Source organism: Erinaceus europaeus, chromosome 11 (genome assembly GCF_950295315.1).
Source record: "Erinaceus europaeus chromosome 11, mEriEur2.1, whole genome shotgun sequence".
NCBI lineage: Eukaryota > Metazoa > Chordata > Mammalia > Eulipotyphla > Erinaceidae > Erinaceus > Erinaceus europaeus.
The window spans coordinates 5,504,955-5,517,371 of NC_080172.1; the positions used below are offsets into that span (position 1 = coordinate 5,504,955).

A 12,417-nucleotide genomic window follows, 5' to 3' on the forward strand; every position below is an offset into this window, starting at 1 on the left:
AGCGGGGCTTAAGTTACACATTACAGTGTGCAAGGATCCGGGTTCAAGCCGGATCTCCACCTGTAGAGGAGGGAAGCTTCACAAGTGTTGAGGCAGGGCTGCAGCTATCTCTCTCCTCTATAACCCCTACCACCCTTTAAAACCTCTGGACCCCGTTTTTTCCAATCCCTATACTTGGAGAAGGAGAAGGGGAAAGAGACAAATGGAGAGAGACAGAGATGGCAATGCACTACTCCTCCATCTGCGGAGTTCTCTCTGTTGCTGCCCAGGGCACTCCCTTGAGGCTGACTCTAGCACCTCACGCATGATAAGGTATGCACACACTCTTGCTGAGCTGTAGCCAGACCCGTGGACTCCCTTTTTTTTTTTTTTAATCTTTATTTATTTGCTGGATAGAGTCAGTCAGAAATTGAGAGGGAAGGGGGTTATAGAGAGGCAGAGAGACAGAGAGACAGAGAGACACCTGCAGCCCTGCTTCACCACTTGTGAATCTTTCCCCCTGCAGGTGGGGGCCAGGGGCTCGAACCTGGGTCCTTGCTCACTGTAATATGTGCGCTCAACCAGGTGCGCTACCACCTGGCCCCCAAGGACTCCCTTTTTTAAAGGAGTTATTTATTTGGTCTGATAGAATTTGGGGAGAGAAAGGAGGAGACAGAGGGGGGAGGGAGAGGGAGAAGGAAAGGGAGAGGGAGAGGGAGAGGGAGAAGGGAGGGGGAGAGGGAGGGGAGAGGAAGAAGGGAGGGGAGAGGGAGGGGGAAAAGGAAGGGGGAGAGGGAGAAGGGAGGGGAAGAAGGGAGGGGAGAGGGAGAAGGGAGAGAGAAGGGAGAGAGGGGGCAAGGGAGAAAGGAGGGGGAAAAGGGGAGGAGGAGGGGGAAGGAGGGGAGGGCACCATAGAGCCATTTCACCTTCCATGCGGTGGGTGCCAGGCCTTGATGCCTGCACTATGAATCCACTGCTCCTGGTGGCCATTTTTTTTTTTTTTTTTTGGATAGGACAGAGAGAAATGGAGAGGGGAAGGGGAGACAGAGAGGGGGAGAGGAAGACAGACACCTGCAGACCTACTTCACCGTCTGTGAAGTGTTCTCCCTGCAGGTGGGGAGCCGGGGGCTCAAACCAGGATCCTTGTGCGGGTCCTTGTGCTTTGTACTATGTGCCATGAACAATGAACCATCATCGTTGAATTTTAGCAGTTTCTAGAGTCAGAATCCAGTCTGCAATATTTCAGGTTTGGGAATCAGAGCCAGGCGATGGAGTCAACAAGGGAGATCTTAATATTTTTTCTTTTCTTTTTTTAAATTTTTATTTATAAAAAGGAAACACTGACAAAAAATAGCACAACAAAGGATAAGAGGGGTACAACTCCACACAATTCCCACCACCAGAACTCCGTATCCCCTCCATTCCCCTTGATAGCTTTCCTATTCTTTATCCCTCTGGGAGTATGGACCCAGGGTCATTACGGGGTACAGAAGGGGATATTTATATTAATGTTAATGGGCTACAGTAAGAGCTCATGCTTTCAGAGAATTCTGTACCCCAAGAAAAGGGACTGCACAAGCTTATATAGGGGGCTTCAGGCTGGAAGCATCACAGAAGCAGAGGCTGCAAGATTAAGGGTGGGACTTGGACCCTCTGCTCAGGGTCTGACTGCTTGCTTTCATCTATTCTGCATGGCTGTGTCTGGGGAAGTTTAGGCCCAGAACTTAAAGGACCAACATCAGAGACACCACTGGTGGGGAGAGAGGGGAGCTTTCCTCAAGGCCTCCTGCTCTCTGGGGCTTCTCACCTCCCTATAGTTGGATTAGTTAACTCCTTCTTTGTCTTGATATTTTCCTTTTGGCTTCAGCACCATAGTTGGACTGGGTGATAATTGGTGAGGTAAAGAGATAAAGGCGGTGACTTCTGTGCTAAGCGTAACCTGGTCAAATATGTCAACAGGATCCCATCAGTGCTGGGGGAGGAGCTGCCTGCCTGTGGCCAGCACTACTGGGAAACCTCCGTCAGGGACTGCCCGGCTTACCGGCTCGGCATCTGCTCCAGCTCGGCCGCTGGCGCGCTGGGGCAAGGGGAGACATCATGGTACATGCACTGTTCTGAGCCACAGAGGTAAGCCAGAAGCCTGCCCCATCTCTTAAGCAGAATGTCACAGTGTTTAGACAGAGGGCTTGAAGGGATCTACTGCAGTGTGCCCCCTTCCCCACTCAAGCTCTGAGCAAAAAACACAACCCGAAACAAATGGCAAAGCCACCAACAGTCCGCCAGAGGAGAACTGCTGCTCTCATAACTGAGCACAGTGGTTCATACCAGGAAGTTCAAAGGTTTCTTTTCTTTCTTTTTTACAAGTTTTTTTTCTTCTTGGTGGGGGGGATCAATGGTTTGTAGTCAACAGTAAAACACAGTAGTTGGTCCATGTGTAACATTTCTCAGTTTTCCACATCACACTCTAACCGCCCCTCCCCACCTAGGTCCTCCTCTGCCATCATGTTCCAGGACCTGAACCCTGCCCCCATCTATTTCCTCTCCCCTCTCAGTTTCTTCCTGTCCTAGCCAATAAAACGGACAAAATGTCCTTCAATAGCAGTGGATTAGCAGTGCTGGCACCGAGCCCCAGCTGTAACCCTAGAGACAAAACAAAAAACCAAATGTCATACTTAAAAAATATATAATACTTAAAAATACTTATTCAAATGTAATACTTAAAAAAGAAACCTTCAGTGGGTGCAAGTCTTAACAAAACACACACACACAGACACACACACACATAGACACACAGACACATAGACACACACACATAGATACACAGACACACACATAAACACACACACATAGATACACACACACACATAGATACACACACACACATAGACACACACACATAGACACACACACATAGACACACACACAGACACACACACAGGCACATACACATAGACACACAGACACACACACACACAGACACACACACAGGCCCATACACATAGACACACACACAGAGACACACACACACAGACACACAGACACAGGCACATACACATAGACACACAGACACACACACACGCACACATAGACACACACACAGACACACAGACACACACACACACCGGTCTGGTGCCACTTGGCCATCCTGACACTTGCAGATTGGGGATTTTGAATATCTTTAGTTGCACACTTCTCTCTGCCTCCTACTCGAAACATCTTCTCTGAACTCTCTCCAAGAGCTACATACAGTCACATTTCAACATGTCAGAGCGATCACAACTGATAGTGGGTGCAATTTTTAAGGACATGGCTGGCCCCTGCCCAGAGTTCAGAGTCACTCTGACTTACAGGTTACAATTAGTAGATTTAAAGCTGGGACTAATTTTTTCTTTTCTAGTTTTTAATAATAACTTAATAGTGGCTTATAAGATTATGAAATTATAGGGGTATACTTCCATATGACAATCCCCACCAAAATTCTGTCTCCCCTCCCCAGACCTAAAAGCACCACAATTCTCTGAAATTCTCGGAGGCCGCTGACAGCTTGACAGCAGCTCTTTCTTCTCCACCTCCTCTTTGTCCTCCTCTTCCTTCTCCTCCAGAAACTGAGATTTTTAAAAACTTTTTCAGTTTTAATTATTATTATTTATTTGTTTTTGATAAAGCGACAGAAAAATTGAGATGGGAAGGAGAGAGAGAGCACTGCTGTTATTATTTTTTTTTATTTATTTATTTTTGGATAAGACACAGAGAAAAAGAGAGAGGACTGGAAGACAGAGAGGGGAGAGAAAGATAGACACCTGCAGACCTGCTTCACTGCTTGTGAGGCGACCCATCTGCAGGTGGGGAGCTGGGGCTCGAACCGGTATCCTTGCTGGTCCTTGCGCTTTGCTCCATGTGCACTTAACCTGCTGCACTACAGCCCAGCCTCCGCACTGCTGTTACTAAGATAGGAGAAAACTCTAAATGTGATTTCCTCTGTTGGGCAGAGCAATGTAGCTTCTTCTGTTTGACCATTTCCCTTCCCCAGCCTATCCTGGAACCATACCTTTCACAATCAAGCAGGTGCCTGAGGTGTGTTCAGTAAGCAAGTAAGCCTTTTAACGGCCTGGGCCCTGAGCTCAAGCCTCAGCTGGCACCCAAGACAGCAATGATTTCCTCCCGTGTCTGTGTCCTGCAGTGTGGGGTGTGTATGGATGCTCAGAGGGCATCCTGTGGCCCCACACCTCCCCTAGAGCACCTGATAAAGTGCGGGACAGACAGGTACTTGGCCAGTGAATATGCGTGGCATTGATTTGAACGGGGGCGGGGGGATTCAAAAAATTCAACCTTCCTTAGCTGCAGGGCTACAGAAACCATTGAAACAAGCAAAATTAACTTAGGGCAGAAGGGGGTTGATACAAAGGATGGAATTGAGCAAAAAAAAAAAAAAAAAAAATCACAAAATGTTTCTTAAACTTCATAATAGCCTTTATGTAAGTTACCATTAAGTTTTTTTTTTTTTTAAAGGATAGAATTAATACATTTTATGGAAGGCAATCCTGTGGTACTTAAAAAAAAAATACATGGCAGCCGCAAAGGAGTGTTGTTGAAAAGAATGACAAAAACATGAATGCGGTAGTGGGAACATGTGGGCAGCAGGGAAAGAGAATGTGCAGAGAATTCATCAGGGGAGGCTTATATGCTGCTTCTTCTGGGCTTATCTCCTAATGGAGAAGAAGCAGAATTGTGAAAAAACCCTGCTCTGTGGGAAAGAGCTGTGCATTCTCGTATCTAGAAGGAATTTGGTTGGGGCCAGGTGGTGGTGCACACATTGCAGTGCACAAGGACCCGGGTTCAAGCCTCTGGTCCCCACCTGCAGGGGAAACCTCATGAGTGGTGAAGCAGGGCTGCAGGTGTCTCTGTCACTTGCCCCCTCTTTCTCTCCCTGCCCTCTCAATTGCTCTCTGTCTCTATCCAATAATAAATTAAAAAGCTATTTTAAAAATGAAACTTTAAAAAAAAAAAGAGAGGTGAGTTGGGCGGTAGTGCAGCGGTTAAGTGCACGTGGTGCAAACCAAAAGGACCAGCGTAAGAATCCCGGTTTTAACACTTCTGGTTATAGTCAACTGCTAGAAGCTGGGAATTTCTCTCTTTTTAAAATTTGTATATTTATTTATTTATTCTTTATTGGCAGGATTAATGGTTAACAATCAACAGTAAAATACAGGGGGTCGGGCAGTGGCGCAGCGGGTTAAGCGCACGTGGTGCAAAGCGCAGGGGCGGGTGTAAGGATCCCTGGCTCCCCACCTGCAGAGGAGTCGCTTCACAGGCGGTGAAGCAGGTCTGCAGGTGTCTGTCTTTCTCTCCCCCTCTCTGTCTTCCCCTCCTCTCTCCATTTCTCTCTGTCCTATCTAACAACAACAACAACAATAATAACTACAACAACAATGAAAAACAACAAGGGCAACAAAAGGGAAAATCAATATAAAAAAAAAGAAAAAGAAAAAAGAAAAGAGAGGAGGAATCTAGTTAAAGTCTTTGGGGCAATGCAGCTGTGGCTCACTGTCTGACATGAAATGAACAGCAGAGACACGGGCTGGCTCCCGGCGTCACCTCCTTCCAGAACTGCAGCTCCCAGTTTCCTGTTCTGTGTCTTTGCAGATACACCTTCTTCTACAGTGGTGTTGTCAGCGACGTTCATGTGACCGAGCGTCCCACCAGGGTGGGCATTCTGCTGGACTACACCAACCAGAGGCTTGTCTTCATCAATGCCGAAAGTGGACAGTTGCTTTTCACGATCAGACACCGGTTTAACGAAGGTGTCCATCCCGCCTTTGCTCTGGAGAAACCCGGGAAGTGTACTTTGCACCTGGGCATAGAGCCCCCCGATTCTGCAAGGCACAAGTGACCATTGGCTCGCAGAGTTTTCAAGAGTAATTTTTTTTTGCATGGGGGGATGGATCTGTTTTTCTTTTCCTCGAATGCTGTATGCCATTCAGAATGTCTCTCACAAGCTTGTACTATCGATAGCTGTATGTGCCACGATCATCAAGAGTGGTTCTGCAAACAGACTCTCATGCCTGAGGCTCCAAAGTCCCAGGTTCAAGCCCTCGCACCACCACTAGTCAGAGCTGAGCAGTGCTCTGGTTAAAGAAAAAAAGAGGAAAAAATTAAAAAAAAAAAAAATTTCTAGAACAGTGTGTGTGTGAGTCAGGAGAATGGAAAGAAAACCAACTTCCAGCTTTTGGTTTGTACGTGTTTGCATTCTTCCTGAAATTTCAGTGATCTGTCTGTACCTGATATGGGAACCTAAAGAGAGAATAGCTTCTACACCATTTTGTTGATGAAAGAAAGCCTTGTATGGACACCTCTGAGGGGAGGGAGGAAGACTGTGATACTAATCACCTCCTCTGACAAGAAACAGACTTTTTTTTTCTTTCCATAAGAAAAGTGTCACTTCACTTCACTTCACTCAAGGATGGTGAATTCTAAGCATAAAAGAAAACATTTTCACCATTGGGTTCATAAGCACCTCTTTTGTACAGAACTAGAGTCTTCCTCCCCCCACCCCTCCAAAAAAAAACCAAAAACCAAAAAACAAATGTAGAAAACTGCTAGATGGTAGAAATGTCCATTTTGTTAAATAAATGACTAGTCTATAAAATGAAATATGTCGTGTGACTTATTATGTATAATTTACCAATCAGTCTGGCATCTGTGGAGCAGGACAAACCAGAGAGAGAATTAATTGCATATTCCCAGGGAGTGCTACTAATTCTACATATATATGTTTTAAAATCTAAACACTTTTGCTTATAGTCAACTGCTAGAAGCTGGGAATTTCTCTCTTTTTAAAATTTGTATATTTATTTATTTATTCTTTATTGGCAGGATTAATGGTTAACAATCAACAGTAAAATACAGGGGGTCGGGCAGTGGCGCAGCGGGTTAAGCACACGTGGTGCAAAGCGCAGGGACGGGTGTAAGGATCCTGGTTCGAGCCCCCGGCTCCCCACCTGCAGGGGAGTCGCTTCACAGGCGGTGAAGCAGGTCTGCAGGTGTCTCTCTTTCTCTCCCCCTCTCTGTCTTTCCCTCCTCTCTCCATTTCTCTCTGTCCTATCCAACAACGAACGACATCAACAACAACAATAATAACCACAACAAGGCTACAACAACAAGGGCAACAAAAGGGGGAGAAAATGGCCTCCAGGAGCAGTGGATTCATGGTCACTTTTAGATATCATGTTTAAATCTCTCAAAATCTTCCTAAAAGGTGTGTGTCAAGTTGTTAGATCTTGAATGCATATTGGCATGATTGTTCTTGTTTTGTTTGACATGGGTACATCGATCATGTTTATTTTTTGCTGAAGGATTATCACTGTCCTTGGGGCTTCACCTTGCATGATTTCATTACTCTCTGGTGGAGTTTTTTTTTTTTTTTTTCTAGATAGAGGATGAAAGTCAGAGGGAACAAAAATGGTACTTTCAGCTTTTACTCTGGGTGAGTTAGGGTCTGAGTAGCAGATGCTGTGGCAGTCCTGGAGAACTGGATTTTTAGGTGTTTGTGTCTTTATGTTTTTCAGTAGGAAGCAGAATGTTTCGCAACCTCCCCCCCCACCACCCCCTGCCTAACCTTTGGCAGCACTCAGCTTCTGCAGAAAAGGGCCTATTGTAGGTGGAAGAGAAGAAAAGGTTTTGTCTCCCTTTTTAGCTCTGTCCAGAAACCCTGTGGCCCTGCTCTAAGGGGAGCAGGCTTTGCCAACCGGCTGCCACTAAGACCAGCTCAGTAGATCTGGGGGTGGGTGGGGGTGGGGGAAGACTGTTAGTGTTCCTGGATTCTCTTTGTGCTGAATTAAGTCTGCATACCCTTGGGTCCACCTACCAACGCCCATGTCCAGCAGAGAAGCAATTCCAGAAGCCAGAACTCCCACCTTAGGCTCCCCAGAAATAATTTTGGTCCATACTCCCAGTGGGGGAGAAATGATAGGGGGAAGATGACCAGAAGGCTCTGAATTCCAACTCCATCAGGACCTGGAGAAAGAAGAAGAAATGGGAGGGACATTTAGATGGAGTGACAGGTGTGTATGTGTGACCTGGAAAGGAAAAGGAGATGGAATTTTTTTAAAAAATGGGCAATAGAAACAGGCTGGGAGTATGGCTTGACATGTTAATGCTCATGTCCAGTGGAGAAGCAATTATAGAAGCCAGTCCTCCCACCTTCTGCACTCCATAAAGAATTTTGGTCCATACTCCCAGAAGGATAAAGAATAGGGAAGCTTTCAGTGGAGAGGGTGGGATGTGAAACTCTGGTGGTGGGAATTGTGTGGAATTGTACCCTTCTTATCCCACAATCTTATTGATTATCATTCAGTCACAAATAAAATAAAATACATAAATAAATGGACAAATATATACAAATGGAGAGAGATAGTTTTAGAACTGGAGCCTTGGAATTAAGAATTATCAGTTAGGGGACAAGGATACAGCATAATGATTTAGAACAAACTTTCTGTCCAGGAGTTGACACAGTGGATAAAGATTTCAATTTCTCAAGGGCTGGAAGGTTGTGCAGTGGATAAAGCACTGGAATCTCAAGCATAAGGTCCTGAGTTCAATCTCTGGAAGCAAATGTCCCAGAGTGATGTCTGGTTCTTTCTCTCCTCCTTTCTTTTTTATTAATAAATAAATAAAATAAAAAGATTTCAACTTCTCAAGTATGAGGTCCATAGTTTAGTCCTTGGCACCACGTATGCCAAAGTGAAGTTCTGGTTCTCCCCTCTCTCCCACTTAATTAATATCAAAGACTTTATTTTTAAAAAGTATATTTTTAATATTTTTTATTTTATTTGAGAAAGAGAGAGACAGAGAGACTGCTCAGCTCTTGCTTATGGTGGTGCTGGGGATTGAACCTGGGACTTCAGAGCCTCAGGCAGGAGAGTTTTTTGTGGAACCATTATGCTATCTCCTCAGCTTGCAAAGCTTTCTGTAAATAGAATATGGCCTGATGGGTGTGTGACAGATGTCTGAGCCAAAGAGATTCTGGGTTCAGTTCCAGACACCACCCTGAACCAGAGCTGAGTAGTGTTCTGATAAAACAAATAAACAGAAACCCAAAACAGACAGAGTGAACAAGCTTGAGATGTTCAAGCTACTTCAAAGGTGACTTTCTTAAGAAAAGAATGGTGATCAATGAATGAATGGTATCTCTCAGAGAAGCAACTCTGTTGAAGTATAATTGTTCTGCTCTTTACTTCTGTCTTCTCTTAGTGAATTGAACCCTCACCAAGTTTATTTCCTGATTTTCATTTCTCCTTAATTATTCTGAGCTAAGCTCTACCCTGCAGAGCTCCAGAAAGTAGATAAAATATGCATTTGAGTGTTGAACAGAAGTAGCAAACACCTACACACCAAACCCTGGCTGTGTGGGATGCTGCCATTTTCCAACCAAGTCGTTTCAGGTCAGAAACACCTCTACTCCCAAAGAATAAAAGAATAACATTGAAGAGAAACCCCCCCCCCCATCAAGTCTTGAATGTGTCCTTGAGATTCAGAGAGCAACCTTTGTTCTCTACCCCTCCCCAGATAAGTTTGGAGTGAGTTTTCTGCCCCTCTAGGCATAAAAAGGGAGTCTGCAAATTCTTCAACTCAATGGGAAACCCCGTAAATTGCCTCTAGAGACTTGAATTTCAGAATCAGAATATAGGAATCAGACTATCCCATCAAATTATTAATGAACGCAGCTTCCAACAGAGGGAATGGGGGGGGGGGCACAGAACTCTGGTGGAGGGAACAGTGTGGAATTATACCCCTGTTACCTTATAATTTTGTAAATAAATATTTAATCACTGATAGAAAATTAATTTAAAAAATTACATTAAGGACATCTGGAAGCATGGCCAAGGAGTCAAAAGAACATTGATACATACCATTGTAGAACTTTTAGGAATTATAGAACCTTATAGTGGCAAAAAGAAAAGACATTCCCTAATACTGCAGACTAAGACTCAGTTGGTATGTTCTTAGCTTAGGGTCTTTTGCCTTTTGCCCTCTCTTCATGCAGCTGACATGTCAAAAGGTGACACAGGCATCTTGCAGCCTTGAGGATGCAATTCACTTGCTAAGCGTGAAAGAACATGAAAGCCAAGGGCTCACAGTGGTGGCACATCTGGTAGAGTGCGTGTGTTACAGTGTGCAAGGACCCTTGTTCAAGCCCCACCTCCCATACCCACCCACAGAGGGATAAATTCATGAAGTGGTGAGGTAGGTCTGCAGATGTCGCCTTTTCTCTTTCCTTCTCTATCTCGTTTCCCCTCTCAACTTCTCTTTGTTGCTATCAAAAACTAAATAAATTTGAAAAAGAAGGAACTAGGAGCCTAGATTCTCAATGATACTGAGATGTCATTCTGCTTCTCTGCGGCCCCCCTCGGAACATCCACGTGCTGAGTTAGAGAAATGTCTGCCCGGCTTTCTGCTGAAGTATAACATGCATTCAGACAAGTGCAGCACAAGTTGACAACATGACTCCTTTTTCAAAACTACTATGTGTAGCCGTGCATGATATGAATACATGTGTCAATGTCATAGATGCCCGCACACCTGTCAGGAAAAGAGTGTTTCAGTGAGGCCCTAACACTTCTGTTTCCTTATATAACTAGTATCTGAAAGTAACCGATGATTTGCTTGGCCTCTTTCTATGCTTTTTTAAAAATTCGTTTTAATCTTTTTATATATATATATTATTTTGTTTATCTTCCCCTTTGTTGCCCTTGTTGTTTAACACTGTTGTGGTTATTGATGTCGTCGTTGGATAGGACAGAGAGAAATGGAGAGAGGAGGGGAAGACAGAGAGGGGGAGAGAAAGACAGACACCTCAGACCTGCTTCACTGATTGTGAAGTAACTCCCCTGAGGTGGGGAGGCGGGGGCTCGAACCTGGATCCTTACTCCAGTCCTTGCACTATGTACCACGTGCGCTTAACCTGCTGAGCCACCACCCGACTCCCTGTTTTAATCTTTATTTAATTATTGGATAGAGACAGCCAGAAATTGAGCCAGACAGAAACACCCGCAACACTGCTTCACCACTTGTGAAGCTTCTGCCTTGCAGGTGGGGACGGGGAGCTTGAGCCCAGGTCCTCGTGCATTATAATGTGTGCTCAACCAGGTGCACCACCACCTGGCCCCGCTGCTTTTTTTTAATTAGTGATTTAATAGTGGTTTATAAGACGATAAGATCACAGAAGTATAGTTCCACATTCTATCCACCACCAGATCTGTGTCCCCTCTAGCTCCCCCCGCCACTCAACTATCAATATAACCATAAAAGTTATGGCATATTCTTGGAGACAGTCTTCTCCCCCCCCCCCTTTCTTCCTTTCTTCTTTGCAATTTCATGTGTTTGGGGTACTAGGTATCTGTACAATGACTTCACTGTTCACAACAGCTTTTTTTTTTTTTTTGACAGAAGCTGAGAGAGAGGGAAAGAGAGACAGAGAGGAAAGACACTGCAGACCTGCTTCACTGCTCTTGAAGCTTCCCTACCCCCCTTCCCCCCATAGGTGAGGGCTTGAACCTGAGCCTTACCAAGCCACCACCTTGTCTCTCAGTTTCATTGTTTCAATTCTCTATACTTACATATGAGCAAAACCATCCAGTAGTTGTATTTGAACTCCTTACTTACTTCACTAATTGCAGTCACCTTCAGTCACATCTATTTTGTCCTTAAAGGACACGATACCATCTTTTTAAATTGTCAAGTGTATCCTATATCTCATAACTTATTTTTGTAAGAACAATTGTTTTGATATTTATTTATTATTGGATAGAGACAGACAAAAATTGAGTAGGGAGGGGGAGATAGAAAAAGAGAGAGAGATATCTGCCAGCCCTACCTCACCACTCGTAAAGCTTTGCCCCTGCAGGTGGGGACCAGGGGCTTGAACTCTGGTCCTTGAACACTGTAATGTGTCTGCTTAACCAGGTGCACCACTACCTGGTTCCTTCCATAACTTCTTTATCTAGTTGTCTGTGCATGAATTGTCCTGATTTTTAAGGCCTTTATTAATGGAGTTATTAATCATTAATTAATGATTTATTATTAATTTATTTTCTTTGTTTCTGGCTTTCTCTGTTCAACATTATATTTCTGAGATTTATTCATTCTGTTCTGTATAACAGTGCTTGTTCTTTCACTTTGCTGTATAATCTACGAACAGGTCACAATTTATTCTGCTGTTGATAGACATTTGAGTTGCTTTGGGACTAGTCTAAGTACCATTGATGTGTGGGGGTGGGGACTAGGGACTTGAACTTGCATCCTTGTGGGTGGTAACTTGTGCTCTTGACCAGGTGTGCCACCAGCCAGTCTCATTCTCCCTCTCTCCCTCTGTCCCTCTCTTTCTGTCTTAGATAGGAAGCGAGAAACACAGAGAGAAGATACCATAGTAGCACTGCCCTG

The 12,417-nt window shown here is 44.5% G+C and overlaps 1 protein-coding gene across 1 annotated transcript in view; it reads left to right on the forward strand.

Annotated features, from left to right (window-relative positions):
- LOC132541270 (cardiomyopathy-associated protein 5-like) overlaps positions 1-6,630 on the forward strand; it is a 7,888-nt gene extending 1,258 nt beyond the window's left edge. The window contains exons 3-4 of the mRNA XM_060201020.1: positions 1,885-2,106; positions 5,623-6,630. Coding sequence (XP_060057003.1) covers positions 1,885-2,106; positions 5,623-5,869 — 469 coding nt within the window. The 3' untranslated portion in view covers positions 5,870-6,630. The remainder of the gene's footprint in view (positions 1-1,884; positions 2,107-5,622) is intronic.
- Positions 6,631-12,417: the final 5,787 nt, after the last annotated feature.